At 41.2% G+C, this 17554-nt stretch overlaps 1 protein-coding gene across 1 annotated transcript in view; it reads left to right on the top strand.

Annotated features, from left to right (window-relative positions):
* The first annotated feature begins 3170 nt into the window (after positions 1-3170).
* Positions 3171-17554, top strand: part of LOC115221645 (probable pterin-4-alpha-carbinolamine dehydratase) — a 43354-nt gene continuing 28970 nt past the window's right edge. Inside the window, exon 1 of the mRNA XM_029791846.2 lies at positions 3171-3360. Within this exon, the coding sequence (XP_029647706.1) occupies positions 3229-3360 (132 nt within the window). The 5' untranslated portion in view covers positions 3171-3228. The remainder of the gene's footprint in view (positions 3361-17554) is intronic.

The raw sequence follows: 17554 nt of genomic DNA, 5'->3' as shown, positions 1-17554 counted from the left end.
AAAGGCAAAGTCGACCTCGGCGGAATTTGAACTCAGAACGTAGCGGCAGATGAAATACCTATTTCTTTACTACCCACAAGGGGCTAAACACAGAGAGGACAAACAAGGACAGACAAATGGATTAAGTCGATTATATCGACCCCAGTGCGTAGCTGGTACTTATTTAATCGACCCCGAAAGGATGAAAGGCAAAGTCGACCTAAGCAGAATTTGAACTCAGAACGTAACGGCAGACGAAATACCGCTAAGCATTTCGTCCGGTGTGCTAACGTTTCTGCCAGCTCGCCGCCTTCAAAGAGTCAATACCGCTGTCTACACAGAAGTGTTGGAGAAATCTGTGGGGCCCTGGATAGACAGAGTACGCAACGGAAGACCGTGAATCTGCCAACATAAGTCTTGTCTGTTCCATAAGGTTACGGCTGTGGAGGCACATGGCCTAGTGGTTAGGGCAGCGGACTCGCGGTCGAGGGATCGCGGGTTCGAATGTCAGACCGGGTGTTGTGTGTGTTTATGAGCGAAACACCTAAGCTCCACGCAGCTCCGGCAGAAGGTAATGGCGAACTTCTTTCTGCTGACTCTTTCACCACAACTTTCTCTCACTCTTTCCTCCTGCATCTTGCATCTCATCTGCGACGGACCGGCGTCCCGTCCAGGTGGGGAACCTATACGCCAAGGAAACCGGGAAACCGGCCCTTATGAGCTAGGCGTGGCTCGAGAAGGAACAAAGGCTACGACTATTTCTGCGATCATTTTGTCTCAGATGCTCGGCCTCCTAGCTTAACAGACCTCAATCCATTGGACTATTACACATGGGGTGTAGTCAAAGAGAAAGATATATGTGTGTGTATATATATATATAAATTAGAAAACCCCCCACCTTTTATCAATTCAATAATGAAAAATTAAATATATACGTTTTATTTATTATTTTGCACATTACTTAATCATTGTTATATATTTTATCTTATATTTTATCTTTCTATAATATATAATTTTCTAAATGGCAATAATTTAATTTTTCATTATTGAATTGATAAAAGGTGGGGCTTTTTCTAATATATATATATATATATAATATTTTGTGAAATTTGATTTAGTATTTCTAAATTGAATTTTTCCCTGTAAGTTTGGAATAATATTCCCTCATATTGTATATATATACGTTTTATTCCTACCTCAGTTTATCTAATTGTATATATATTTCGTTACCTTTCATAAAAAGCCTTTACTTTTTTTTTTTTTTGCATGTGCATTTTCATTGATTTTTCTTAATTTTCCCTTACATTACCACGTGTAGTTTCCATTTTCTTTTTATAACATATTTCTATTCAATTATATATGTATATATATATAAGAGTTAGCACTTCCTTCTCTAAGCCTAGATTCGAAATCGAATCCAAGAATCATGTATAGGCGCGAAATTTAAAGACCTCTTTGTTCTGTCAAAAAGTGATTGATCATCTCCCTTTGACCTGCGACCTCAGCCATGTCAGGCGAAGTTCAACTGGACAAGGGCTGACCTACTCAAGTAGTAACTCTGTTGCAGTATGTCTATCTTTCTAGCTGTCTCAAATATTATAAATACAAGGGAAAAACAGAGAAAGAAACACAATCGCAGCTGACACACCAGCAGACAGATTTATCTTGCCCCGCGTTTTGGAGACGACAGAGAAATGCCTACAGTATCTATCGGCTACTGTTCCGAATGATTCACGCACACACCCACACACACAAACATATTCATCTTTAATATGTGTTCTGTACAAGCAATTCGTAGCATTTGCTTACATTTGTATGTAGTGTACTTATAACCCATGTAAATAAATCCCTTTTTAATCATGAAACAGTTTATGTATTTATTTACGTACACACACATCCACTACATATGTATGTGTATATATATATATATATATATATATATATATGTGTGTGTGTGTGTGGTGTGTGTGTGTGTGTGTGTGTTTAAAAATTATATATAAAAATACAAAATGGGACAAGAACGCAAAATACACAAAGAGACGACACAAAAAATGGACGGGTCATTCGAGACCTCTAATCTTCCGTCAAGAACCGGATCATCCTAGCAAATTTCGGCTGATTAATCCTGATATCGCTCCGATCCGGCCAGCCCCAAGGAAAAACTAAGGTGTGAGCATTAGATTTCTTGGAAAAAGGATCGAATGTATACGAAACAAGGACAGAAAAACGGACGATGCCACACGAATATAAATACAAAAAACAATAATAAAATTAAAAACAAGAATGGTAACAACAGGACAAAAACAGCAGAGAGAGAGAGAGAGAGAGAGAGAGAGAGAGAGAGGTCTATCAACTGTTGTTGTTATATATATATAATGTATTGAGTATTAAAGGAAGTAGTGAGTACTTAATATGAAAGATTAAGAAAATGAGAGAGACTGAAAAGACGTGTTAACACACACAAAACTTAGAGGATTGACCAGTAAAAGTGGACAGCCTGTATACTAGAAATAGATGTCAAAAACGTATTTTGCTCAATTTTTTCTTGAGAACACATTCTCCGTGGAAGATGGCGATTTTGACGTCTATTTCTAGGCTGTCCACTTTTAGTGGTCAATCCTCTAAATTTTGTATGTAAAAATTTTTAATCTTCGGATTTTAAAAAATTCACTAGGCGCAGGAGTGGCTGTGTGGTAAGGAGCTAGTTTACCAACCACATGATTCCGGGTTCAGTCCCACTGCGTGGCACCTTGGGCGAGTGTCTTCTGCTAAAGCCTCGGGCCTACCAAAGCCTTGTGAGTGGATTTGGTAGACGGAAACTGACAGAAGCCCGTCGTATATATATATATATATATATATATATATATATATATATGCGTGTGTGTGTTTGTGTGTCTGTGTTTGTCCCCCTAGCATTGCTTGACAACCGATGCTGGTGTGTTTACGTCCCTGTTACTTAGCGGTTCGGCAAAGGAGAACCGATAGAATTAGTACTGGGCTTACAAAAAAATAAGTCCCGGGGTCGAGTTGCTCGATTAAAGGCGGTGCTCCAGCATGGCCGCAGTCAAATGACTGAAACATGTAAAAGAGTAAAAGAGACCACTAGATTTAATTGATTTAATCAAGGGGGAAACTCAATTTTCAAGGGAATTAACTCTAATTTTTTCGTTCGGTTGTCTGCCCTTAGTTCTTACTACCATAAATTGGATCATTTCATTGATCGAAGATTCGATCCAAAATAAACTCCCAATGACAAACGTTTTCGCTCGACAATTCATCCAAGCATGTCATTATTCAAGGTTGGCTTTACGGCACAAATTCTCTCCTCACTTGTCCCGCAGCATCGTTCGCTTATCTTCCCCGCTTCTCGCAAAGAAAATGGTTCGTAAATTCTACAAAATTCCTTGGAATTAATTATTTTATTTCTGTAATTTAAAATCCTTACATTTTTTTTTAATCATGCGTCTAATTTTCTGAAAGGATATTAATAATACTAATATTTGCTTTTATTAATTAATTTTAATTTATTTCTGTTCATTTACTCGTGCCATCGTACGCGCACCTGTTTGGTCGATTTTTATAATATATAATGAAATTATTGTATACAGTGCTCAGGTGCACCACAAGAGTCCGAACGAAAATTATCAACTAAAAACAAACATTGTATGCAACTTATATACGTTCATGTTTTTCTTACACATCCTTAATATTATTAAAAGCATAAATGACAATTTATGACAAACAGTTTTTGAAACCTTTACGATAGACTCAGCAGGAATTTATAGGTTTAACAAATTATTTCTGTGGTTACTTATCGGCCGAAAGCTGGTAAATAACACTAACAACGGTATTTAGTCAAGAGTCGATGTTTTAAATATTTAATTATAAGTAAATGCTTTCAAAAAAAGCAGAAAGTAAAAAAAATAACAAACATAGGCTCAGAAGTGGCTGTGTGGTAAGTAGCTTGCTTATGACCCACATGGTTCCGGGCTCTGTCCCACTGCGTGGCACCTTGGGCAAGTGTCTTCTACTATAGCCTTGGGCCGACCAAAGCCTTGTGAGTGGATTTGGTAGACGGAAACTGAAAGAAGCCCGTCACACGCATTGAGTCGAACCAGGGGCAGCTGATGAAGGGGAATATTCCTTGTATTGTTTGTTTTGTACTGTTTTTTCGTTGTTAAAAAAAGTCCGTTTCCTTGTTTGATTTTATGTTTTCGTTTCTCGTTGTGTTCTACGTTTATTTGTGGTGTCCTGTACTCATATATGCATGTATATATACATATAGATGTAGGTATGTACATATATGTATGTATGTATGTATATGTTTTATTTATTAAATTGTTATATATATATATATATATATATGTGTGTGTGTGTGTGTTTGTCCCCCCAACATCGTTTGACAACCGATATGCTGGTGTGTTTACGTCCCCCGTAATGTAGCAGTTCGGCAAAAGAGACCGATAGAATAAGTACTAGGCTTACAAAGAATAAGCTCTGGGGTCGATTTGCTCGACTAAAGGTGATGCTCCAGCATGGGCCGCAGTCAAATGACTGAAACAAGTAAAAGAGTAAAGAGTAAGAGATAAATAAACAGACAAAAGAACTACATCAATCTTGGGATTCTGGTTTTGAAAATCTTAAATTCAAAACATTAAAGAAAGAAAAGAAGAGGGAAAAAAAAATCAATATACTTTTTATTGGGGGGAACGATCGAAGTTTGAAGAATAAGTTACGTAGCCGTCCACTTTCGTTCGTCGGCCTAACCGTTGTTATTCATTTGGTTTACGTCCCGTGTTCAAATTTCCCCAAGGTCAGCGTCGCTTTTCAAGCTTTCACTGTTGAGGAGATAAATCGTTGTAATTATCTAAACCCCTACCCTTCAAAGTGTTGGCCTTGTGCCAAAATAAGGTCCTACTTAAGAAGGGTGATCCCGGTGCGCGCACTCGCGTACTCGCGCATCCGCGCTTGCTAGTCGTGACTAGTCGATCCTTACTTTGTGTTTTTGTATTTTATTTCCTTTGAATCCTTAACTCCTTAAAAATGTTTCAGCCCGAAAGTTGCGGCCATGCTGGGGCACCACCGTTGTGAATACTTTGTTTTAACAAAAGTTTACTTTGTGTTTTTGTTTTATTTACTTTGTTTTAAAAAAATTATTTAGTTTACTCTTTTACTTTTTTACTTGTTTCAGTCATTTGACTGCGGCCATGCTGGAGCACCGCCTTTAGTCGAGCAAATCGACCCCGGGACTTATTCTTTGTAAGCCCAGTACTTATTCTATCGGTCTCTTTTGCCGAACCGCTAAGTGACGGGGACGTAAACACACCAGCATCGGTTGTCAAGCAATGCTAGGGGGACAAACACATACACACATATATATATATATATATATATACATACGACAGGCTTCCTTCAGTTTCCGTCTACCAAATCCACTCACAAGGCATTGGTCGGCCCGAGGCTATAGGAGAAGACACTCACCCAAAGTGCCACGCAGTGGGACTGAACCTGGAACCGTGTGGTTGGTTAGCAAGCTACTTACCACACAGCCACTTCTGCGCCCTATACACAGTTTGTGTAAAAAAAATTATTTATTTTGTGTTTTATTTACTTTGCTGCGAAATTGTTGCAGGATCGACTAGTCACGACTTGCTAGCGCGAGAACGCGAGTGCGCGCACTGGGACCACTCTTCTTAAGTAGTACCCCTTTATAATTATCTAAACCACACCCTTAAAATTGTTGGCCTTGTGCCAAAATAATATACATACTCAAGGCACACAGAGCAGCGCTCGGTAGTGCAGTAGAAGCATGTGATAAAAGTAGGACTACTGAATAATAATAATAATAATCGTTTCTGCTAAAGGTTCAAAGCCTAAAATTTTGTGGGGATGGAACTAGTCGATTACATTGACCCCAGTGTTTCACTGGTACACAATTTACTGACCCCGAAAGGACATAAGGAAAAGTCAACCTAGGCGGAAATTAACTCAGAACGAATGGGCGGGCGAAATGCAGCCAGGCGTAGGAGTGGCTGTGTGGTAAGTAGCTTGCTTACGAACCACATGGTTCTGGGCTCAGCCCCACTGCGTGGCACCTAGGGCAAGTGTCTTCTACTATAGCCTCGGGATTTGGTAGACGGAAACTGAAAGAAGCCCGTCGTATATAGGTATTATATACCTATATATACAATCTCTATATATATCACGTGATCACGTGACCGACCAGACCATCAGATGTTGTTACACATCGCTGGTCACAATGTGCTTTGCATTGTTTTAGCCTTCGAATGACGCCACCCCGCTGGCTAAGCTAGCAGGCCAACAGACAAAAGAGTGAGAGAAAGAGTGGTGAAAGACTACAACAGGGATCACCACCCCCTGCCGGAGCATCGTGGAGCGTTTAGATGTTTTAGCTCAATAAACACACACAACGCCCGGTCTGGGAATCGAAACCGCGGTCCTCTGACCGCGAGTCAGCTGCCCTAACCACTGGGCCATTGCGCCTCCACATATATGTATATATGTGTGTGTGTGTGTATATATGTTTGTGTGTCTGTGTTTGTCCCCACAACATATACCAATCTCTCTCAATATAAAGCTGAAGTTGTCTGTGTATGGCAGGTTTGGTAGCCTTCAACTAATACTATCTCCTCCGAGACCCTAAGGCGCATTTGACCAAAATTGAGAGTATGATAGAAAGCTTGCTCTTCCTTCCGTAGAAGAAAACATTAAAATCGGACCATGTTAACACCAAAAATCATTTATATCAAAAAGGTGCTTTTTTTTCTATGAAAATCACTATTTTTTACGATTTTTTGATTGCTGTGTCACCATTTTTCGGTGTATTTCAACCAGAAAAATGTTCACTTAAAGAGAATAACAAGCTACATAATCAAAATTTTTACTTTCCAAAAATTCCAATTCTAAAGGGTCAAAACAAACCCGAGCAACGCTGGGCGATACTGCTAGTTGTTGTATAAATGGTAAAAGTGGAATTGCCTGCATGTGTGTGGGGGGGGGGAGTAGATAAGCCATTTCATTTTCATCTTTATCAAATTCATGTAATTCATTCGTATATGTGATATGTACCCTACTGTTTTGTCCTTGTATGTCTGTGTTCGAGCCCTTGTGGCTAATAAAATATGTAGCTTGCTTATCAGCCACATGGTTCCAGGTTCAGTCCCACTGTGTGGCATCTTGGGCAACTGTCTTCTGCTATAGCCACGAGCTGACCAAAGCCTTGGGAATGGATTTGTTAGATGGAAACTGAAAGAAGCCCATCGTATATATATATATATATATATATATATGTGTGTGTGTTTGTGTTTGTTCCTCTTCCCCACCATTGATTGATGTGTTTATGTTCCAGTAACTTGGCAGTTCAGCAAAAGAGACCAATATGTTAAGTACTAGGCTTACAAAGAATAAGTCCTGGGGTAAATTTCTTTGACTAAAGGTGGTGCTGCAGCATGGCCACATTCAAATGTCTAAAAGAAGTAAAAGAATAAATACATATATACCTCAGTAAACACATAAATGCGAAACAAGGTGGAAAAAAATAGTACTCGAATACCAGAGGTAGAGTAATATGCTTTTTTAAAAAGCAGCAAAAATATTAAAAAAAACTGTTACTCAGAGTTTCGCATTCCTGTTTGTCGGACAGTTTTGTATATATATATATATATACGATGGGCTTCTTTCAATTTCCGTCTACCAAACCCACTCATAAGGCTTTGGTTGGCCCGAGGCTATAGTAGAAGACACTTGCCCAAAGTGCCATGCAGTGGGACTGAACCCAGAACCATGTGGTTGGTAAACAAGCATCTTACCACACAGCCACTCCTGTACCTCAGACTCGTCTGGCACGTAAAAAGCACCCTCTACACTCATGGAGTGGTTGGCGTTAGGAAGGACATCCAGCCGTAGAAACATTGCCAGATCAGACTGGGCCTGGTGCAGCCTTCTGGCTCCCAGACCCCAGTTGAACCGTCCAACCCATGCTAGCATGGAAAGCAGACGTTAAACGATGATGATGATATATACACACACACACACATGCAAAACTGTCTGATGAGCGGGAACATAAAACGCTGAATAACAGTTTTGGTGTCATTTTTGCTGCTTTTCAGTAAAGTGTATATATATATGTGTGTGTGTGTTAATGTTTGTCTCCCATGACTATGTAACAACTGATGCTGGTTTGTTTACATCCCTTGTAGCTTAGTTCAGCAAACAATAACTGTCTATCTATCTATCTATCTCTGTCTATATCTGCCTGTCTCTCTCTATCTGTCTGTCTGTCTATTTCTGTCTCTCTGTCTCTATCTATCTCTGCCTGTTTGTCTGTCTATATCTCTATATCTATCTGTCTGTCTGTCTATCTATCTATCCATTATCCATCTATCTATCTATCTATCTATATCTGTCTGTATGTCTATCTATCCATCCATCCATCTATCTCTATATATCTATCTATATCTATCTGTCTGTCTGCTTGCCTGCCTGCTTGTCTGTCTGTCCGTCCATTTAAGAATTTGTGTTGTAAGATTTCTGAAGTGAAACTGGTAAAGAAGATATTGTTTATATATTGGGAAGGTCGTTTTTTTCTTTCTTTATTTTATATAATTTGCTTTTGCCAAACAATTATTTATATATATATACACACATACATACATACATGCTTGCACAAATATACTCTATTGATTCTGCTTAATTGCATAGCCTCGTTAGAAATTCTTCTGCAGTCAACTGACATTCACATTGTAGGCGATACATTACAAGATTTCATGTCTTTCTCCCTAGTCAGGTATTGTGGCTGTGTCTCACATGTCTATTGATTTCTTGTAAGACTAGACTGAAAAGTCTTTTTCGCTTTATGTGTTGTGCACAGTTCATTTGCTTTTGTTCCGCTCTGTCCAAGCTCTTTTTATTTATATACTAGCAGTATCGCCCGGCGTTGCTCGGGTTTGTTTCGACCCTTTAGAATTGGAATTTTTGAAAAGTAAAAATTTTGGCATTATGTAGCTTGCTATTCTCTTTAATCCTTTAGCATTTAAACTGGCCATATCCGGCCAAAAGTATTCTGCCTGTTTTATGTTCAAACTGGCCAGATCTGGTCTCTCACACCAACCCTACAATATCGTTTTAAAAATTAACAGCTATCTCATCAAAATCTCATAGCTACAAGATAATGCATGATTAGTTCAAAGCAATGTGGATAAAAAAGGATTAATTTTGGCAGAATAATGTGAACACTAAAGAGTTAAGTGAACACTTTTTTGGTTGAAATACACTGAAAAATGTCGACACAGCAGTCAAAAAATCGTAAAAAAATAAGGATTTTCATAGAAAAAAAAAGCACTTTTTTGATGTAAATAATTTTTGGTGTTAACATGGTCCGTTTTGAATTTTTTCTTCTACGGAAGGAAGAGCAAACCTTCTTCTATCATACTCTCAATTTTAGTCAACTTGCGCCGCAGGGTCTCGGAGGAGATAGTGTTAATTGAAGGCTACCAAACCTGCCATACACAGACAACTTCAGCTTTATATATATATAAAGATTGGTATGTGTTGCCATAGAAAAAATATATATATCATCATCATTGCACCAGGCTCCAATCTGATCTGGCAAAGTTTCTACAGCTGGATAACTTTCCAAATGCCAACCACTCTGAGAGTATAGTGGGCGCTATTATGTGCCACCGGCATGAGGGCCAGTCAGGCGACTCTGGGAACGACCATGCTCAAAAGGTGTTTTCTATGTGCTACCTGCACGGAAGCCAGTCCAGTGGCACTGGCAATGACCACTCTTGAATGTTGTTTTTCATGTGCCAATATTCAAATGTGGCCATTGCCAGTGCTGCCGGACTGGCTCCCGTGCAGGTAGCAGTATATATATATGTATGGTATATATTTAAAATTAAATAAGGGTAGATATTGATATTAATCAATTAAAACCAGCGGCTTAGCACATTTTAAAAAATCCGAAGATTAAACATTTTTTTACATACAAAATTTAGAGGACTGACCACTAAAAGTGGACAGCCTATATGCTAAACATAGACATCAAATCGCCAATTGCCACGAAAAGTGAAACCAATTGGTACATAGGTAATCATTTTTTATTTCGTATATTTTCATTTGTCTCGCTTATTTTTTACATTTTGGTTTTGTACTGAGATTTTTCTTGAAAACATATTCTTCGTGGTAATGGTGATTTGGTGTCTATGTTTAGCTTTTAGCGGTCAGTCCTCTAAATTTTGTATGTATGGTATATATGTATATCATCATCATCATCATCGTCTGCTTTCCATGATAGCATGGGTTGGTGGTGAATAAATTATCGTCTAAATTATACAAAAATGGAAATAATACTGGCATCTCATTCTAACATATTTACCAAAATTACATAAAAATATCTTGAAATACTAAAGAGTAAATTTATTCAATAAAATCACCATTGGCTTCAACCACAGCATCCAGACAACTTCGGAATCTCCTGCAACTCTTCTGGACAGTCTCCTTGTTAAAGTTGGTGAATGCTGCCATAACCCTTGCCTTCAGTTTTGTCGGTCTCTCACACAGATATACCCCACACAGTAATTGGGGGTGGGGTGGCCGTCACGACTGGGTTCTCTTGCTTGTGTGACATGGTGCTGAATCATATTGTCAGACATAGGGTCTTCCATTAGACACCCACTTCACCCAGGGCAGGGCAGCACAATCTCCTCCAGGCACTTGAGTCTGTGGCCCTGTGGGAAGATGAATGGGGTTAGGGTTGTCATCACTAGTGATCACTTCAAGCACCATGATGTTGACCAGATGCTTGGTTTTTATCATGCCTGGTACTGTTTTAGTGATACAGCAAGCCAACGGTTGTTCTGTGTGTTCACCATCTAGTCATGGCAAATATTTCTTTTTTTCATTTTACACATGCACGTTGTTTGGTCTTGATTTTGTTAACTACACAGTATAGTAGGGTCAGTTGGGCACCGTCTGTGGGAAAAACAGCACCATGACTCAATTCACTCTGCCAGAAATTTGGAAATGGCATGCTGTAATCCTTGGTATTCACACCGGAAGCTCCAAAATGAACCTATATGCCAATGAAACCAGGAAACCGGCCCTTGTGAGCCAAGCATGGTTCAAGAAGGAACAAACAACAGCAAGGTGTATGAATAAGGTAATTATTTCTGTGAAAGCAAAAACATATTTGTCAAATGCCCCCATTACACTCAAAGTGGTTGGCATTAGGAAGGGCCTCTAGCTGTAGAAACATTGCCAGATCAGATTGGATCCTTGGTGCAGCCTCCTGGCTTCCCAGTCCTCAGTCAAACCATCTAACCCATGCCAGCATGGAAAACGGATGTTAACCCTTTAGTGTTCAAATTTATATATCAAAAGTAATCCTTATTCATTTACATTTAAAAAAATTAATCTGGTATTATCTTGTAGCTTCAAGATTTGAAAGATGTAATTGCTTATTTTTAGAATGACATTGCAGGGTAGGTGTGAGATACTGGTTCTGGCCAGTTTGAGCATAAAATGAGTAGAATATTCGAGCCAGATATAGCCGGTTTAACCCTTTAGCATTCAGATTAATCTGTCAAATGTAAAGCCTGTTTAATTACATTGTTTTAAATTAATTGTACAGCATCTTGTAACTCTGAGATTTTGATGATGTCCCTGTTTATTTTTGGAATGACTTTGTAGGGTAGGTGTGAGAGGTCAGAGCTGGCTGGTTTGAGCATAAAGCAGGGAGACAATTTTGGCCTGGTATAGCTGGTTTTAACACTAAAGGGTTAAACACTAAAGGATTAAACGATGATGATGACGATGAAACAACTGAAGTCATACACACACACACACACTGATTCACACTCACACATGCACAGGTAGCGTTAGTCTTGAGTACCACCCCAGGGTGGAACAGACCAACATTACAACTGCTGTGGTACCCAGGGAACGGCTGATAGTATAACTGTATTTTAGATAACATACTGTAGAACATATGGTTTGCTCTTCTAGGCATGTCTTGGATTATATATTACTTTGTTAATTATTATGTTTATTAAAAATTGGAAAATCATTAACAACAGCTGAATACAGGATTTTGTAACGTTCCATGTGCACATGTATATGTGTGTGTACATGTGTATATATATATAATCCACATATAAGAATGTATACATACCAACAGGGCCTCAGCAGATGTCTTTTATATACTGAAGAAATCGATGTTTCACATGGATTAAAACCAAAAGGTTAAGATTATGTCTCTCAAGCTTTGCCTCTGGCCTTCAACTCTTGATGTATATATATATATATAGGGGTACTGTTGTCTCTTGTCTTGTACTGGTACATATATATATAATATATGTGTGTGTGTGTGTGTGTGTGTATATATATATATCATCATCATCATCGTTTAACATCCGTTTTCCGCGCTAGCATGGGTTGGACGGTTCGACTGGGGTCTGGGAAGCCAGAAGGCTGCACCAGGCTCCAGTCTGATCTGGCAATGTTTCTACAGCTGGATGCCCTTCCTAACGCCAACCACTCCACGAGTGTAGTGGGTGCTTTTTACGTGCCACCGGCACAGGTGTCAGGGGGGTCTGGCATCAGCCACAATCAGGTGGTGCTTTTAACGTGCTACCGGCACAGAAGCCAGTCAAAGCGGTGCTGGCATTGGCCACATTCAGATGGTGCCTTTTAAGTGCCACCGGCACAGGTATCACAACTACTATTTCCATTGATATTTATTTCGATGTTCATGTACTTGACTCAATAGGTCTCCTCAAGCACAGAGGGTTGTTCTGAAATCCAAGGTACTTTGAATGGGCAGGGGCTATGCGAAACTGGTGCAGGAAGCAGCCTGGGTCTTTGCAGTCACAGCATATCTCCAGAGATCTCGGTCCTTCGTCATTGCCTCTGTGAGGCCCAATGCTCTGAGGTCATGCTTGACTACATATATGTAATGTGTGTGTGTGTTTGTAAGGCTAGTAGTTTGGTGGTTAGGGTGACTAGCTCTCAGTTGTAAGGTGGTGAGTTCAGTTTCCAGCAGTGCATTGGGTTCTTGAGCAAGACACTTTAGTTCACGTCTGCTTTCCATGCTGGCATGGGTTGGATGGTTTGACCGGAACCAGTAAACCGGAGAGCTGCACCACCAGGTTCCAGTCTGATTTGGCTTGGTTTCTACGGCTGGACACCCTTCCTAATGCCAACCACTCTGAGAATGTAATGGGTGCCATTTATATGTCACCAGTAACGGCCACAACTAAGATTCCGTGCGTGCCATTTATGTGACTCTGGCAATGCCCACAACTACAGTTTCACTCGGTTTAATGAGTCTTCTCAAGCGCAGCATATCGCCAAGGTCCAGGTCACTTGTCATCGCCTCCGTGTCGTCTCCATGTTTTGTTCCCTGTCACCATTTACTTCAAAAAGGAATCATTTTCTTCACGTTATTGCAAATGAAATGCAGATGGAAATCTGTTGGGTGAGGTTAGTCTCCATCAATTGAGCCTGCAGATGTAACCAAGTTGATGCAGATGGGTTTTGGATATTTGGGGAGTAATCTTTGATCAGCCTGGTTGTATACTCTCTCTTTCTCTTTTACTCTTTTACTGGTTTCAGTCATTTGACTGCGACCATGCTGGAGCACCGCCTTTAATCGAGCAACTCAACCCCGGGACTTATTCTTTTGTAAGTCCAGTACTTATTCTATCGGTCTCTTTTGCCGAACTGCTAAGTGACGGGGACGTCAACACACCAGCATCGGTTGTCAAGCAATGCTAGGGAGACAAACACACCCACACATACATATATATATATATATACATATATACGACAGGCTTCTTTCAGTTTCTGTCTACCAAATCCACTTTTTTTTTCACGCTGCCCTCGACTCGGACGCGATTACCCGAGGCTATAGTAGAAGACACCTGCCCAGGGTGCCACGCAGTGGGACTGAACCCGGAACCATGTGGTTGGAAGAATTTTCTTCATGTTATTGCAAATGAAATGCAGATGGAAATCTGTTGGGTGAGGTTAGTCTCCATCAGTTGAGCCCAGCATCGGTTGTCAAGCAATGCTAGGGGGACAAACACACACACGCATATATATATATATACATATATACGACGGGCTTTTTTCAGTTTCCGTCTACCAAATCCACTCACAAGGCATTGATTGGCCCGAGGTTATAGCAGGAGACACTTGCCCAAGGGCCATGCAGTGGGACTGAACCCGGAACCATGTGATTGGTTAGCAAGCTACTTACCACACAACCACTCCTGAGCCTTAAGAGGAATAAGTACTGCAGTTGATTTCTTTCATCATCATCATCATCATTTAATGTCCATTGTCCATGTTGGCATGAGTTGGATGGTTTGGTCAGGGCTGGTAAGCTGAGGGGCTGCACCAGATTCCAGTCTGATTTGGCATGGTTAACATAGCCGGATGCCCTTCCAAATGCCAACCACTCCAAGAATGTAAAAGGATGTTTTTACATGCTAGTTGTATGAAGGCGCATGGCTCAGTGGTTAGGGCATTCGGCTCATGATCGTAAGGTTGTGAGTTCGATTCCTGGCGACGCGTTGTGTCCTTGAACAAGACACTTTACTTCACGTTGCTCCAGTCCACTCAGCTGGCAAAAATGAGTAGTACCTGTATTTCAAAGAGCCAGCCTTGTCACAATCCGTGTCACTCTGAATCACCCTGAGAATTACATTAAGGGTACACATGTCTGTGGAGTACTCAGCCACTTACACGTTAATTTCACGAGCAGGCTGTTCCGTTGATCGTATCAGCTGGGACCCCCGTTGTCGTAACCGACGGAGTGCTCCTTTTTTGTGACACTAGTATCTTCCCCATCTACGATTTCATTTGGCCTGATGGGTCTTCTTCTCAAGAACGGTATATTGCCAAAGGTCTCGGTCATTTGTCATTGCCTCTGTGGGGCCCAATGCTTGAAAGGTGCTTTTTACATGCCGCTGGCACAGGTGCCGGTTATGTGACCCCAGCATCCTCCATATTGTGTCCAACTAAACAGACAAGTCATATATTTGTGTTCTTGATTGTGTCTATTTTATGCCCTGCAACTTAGCAGTTGAACAAAGAGGGAATGATAAAGTACCAGAGCTTAGATTAAGTGCGAGGGTCAGTATGATCTATGCCAGTGCTTTTCAAACTTTTTGCTGGAGCGGAACCCCAAGAAAACATTTCACTGGCTCGAGGAACCCCTGTGCAATAATTTAATTGTCCTATGCACACATATCTGCACAGGAGAATTAAAAATTACTGTCGAATTTAGCATTTTTGTAACTTCTTGCGGAACCCCTGGACTGTACTAGCGGAATCCTAAGGTTCCGCGGAACCCTAGTTGAAAACCACTGATCTATGCAATCCTTCAAGGCATTGCCCCAGTGGGGCCACAATTGACTGCTCGAAATCAGTGTAAGAGTGAAAGAATATATACATGTCCAGGCATGGTTGTGTGGTAAGAAGCTTCCTCCCCAGCCGCATGGTTTTGGTTTCAATCCCACTACCTGGTACCTTGGACAAATGTCTTTTATTATAGCCTTGGACTGACCAAAACCTTCAAAGTGGATTTGGTAGATGGAAACTGAATGAAGCTTGTGTGTGTGTGCATGCTTGTACCTGCGTTTGTCTCCCACCACAGCGTGACAAGTGTAACATCCCTGTTACATAGCGGTTCAGCAAAAGAGAAAACTAAATACTGGGGTTGATTCGTTCAACTAAAATTCTTGAAACCATTGCCCCAGCATGGCCGTATTCCGATGACTGAAACAAATAAAACAAAGATGCACATGTCTATCTATGTATGTGTCTCTGTCTGTCTGTCTGTCCCACTTGTCTGTGCTTTTGTCTATCTGTCAGTCTGTCGGTCCGTCTGTCGGTCTGTCCGTCTGTCGATCTGTCCGTCTGTCAGTCTGTCCATCTGTTCACTGTTCATTTGTCTACCTGTCCTTTTATCTGTCTGTCCGTTTGTCTACCCATCCGTCTGTCTGTCTGTTGGTCTGTCGGTCTGTCTGTCTGTCTGTTGGTCTGTCTGTCCATTTGTCTGTCTGTCCATTTGTCTGTCCGTTTGTCTACCTGTCCATCTGTCGGTCTGTCCATCTGCCCATTTCTCTATCTATGCCTATTTGTGTGTGTGTGTATGTGCATATATGTATATGCCGGTGGCATGTAAAAAGCACCACCCGACCGTGTCCGTTGCCAGCGCCACCCCGACTGGCCTCCGTGCCGGTGGCACGTAAAAAGCACCATCTGTTCGTGGCCGTTTGCCAGCTCTGTCTGGCCCCTGAACTGGTGGCATGTAAAAAGCACCCACTACACTCACGGAGTGGTTGGCGTTAAGAAGGGCATCCAGCTGTAGAAACACTGCCAGATCAGACTGGAGCCTGGTGCAGCCTTCTGGCTTCCCAGACCCCAGTTGAACCGTCCAATCCATGCTAGCATGGAAAGCGGACGCTAAATGATGATGATGATGATGATGATATATATATATATATGTGTGTGTGTGTAAATTAATATGTGACAATTATTCGCTAGCCAAGATAAAACTCTGAGTTTTGGATGCCGAGGTAGAAATCCACAACACCATCTCTTCGGTTATTTGGCCATTTCCACTTCGGCATCTGAAACTCAGAGTTTTATCTTTGCTACTGAATAATTGTCACATATTATATTTACAGATAAATTTCCTCTATTTACATAATATTGAGGTCTCATTCTTTTGTTATCTTACCGTTTTTAACCAATATATACATATATATATCCCTCTGTCTCTCTATCTGGACACAGATAGAGAGACAGAGGGATATATATATATCTAGATACAGATAGAGAGATAGACTCACACACACACACACATGCATGGCATTAGGCATTTGATCAATACCAGCCACCTGCGCCACCTGCCTCCCTCCCCCGTTCTGTGCCTCCTGACACACACAATCAGTTTACCAATATTTCCTTCCACGACTACAAATGGTGCCAACCGTTATTCGAAGCATCAACCCGTCTCCTTCCGCATTCTACAAACCTAAAACATGTTCTGTCTGTGACGATCATCTCTGAATCACCACCTGCCAAAGTCCTCCCCCACCCCACCACCTCCCACCCGCCTCCACCTCCCACCCCGCACACGGCGACACCCCTCCCCCACCCCACCCCCACACCGCTTTCTGGTTAATTGTTTTCTCTTTGTGTTATTACAACTACTACACCTGTTGCTGCTACCGCTGCACCTACTACTACTACTACTACTACTGCTGCTGCTACTACCATCACTACCACTGCTGCGACCACCACTCCTATCACTACTACTACTACCACCGCCACCACCACCACCGCTACTACTACTGGCGCCATTACTACCACCACCTCTACTACTACCACTACTATCACCGCTACTACCGCCACCACCACCACAACCACTACAACTACTACCATCACAACCACTGCTGCGACCACCATTCCCATCACTACTACTACTACTACCACCGCCACCACCACCTCCACCACCACCACCACTACTACTGGCGCCACC

Source organism: Octopus sinensis, linkage group LG18 (assembly GCF_006345805.1).
Source record: "Octopus sinensis linkage group LG18, ASM634580v1, whole genome shotgun sequence".
NCBI lineage: Eukaryota > Metazoa > Mollusca > Cephalopoda > Octopoda > Octopodidae > Octopus > Octopus sinensis.
The sequence above is the reverse complement of the archived record's forward strand: the minus strand, read 5'-3'. Positions and strand labels throughout refer to the sequence as shown.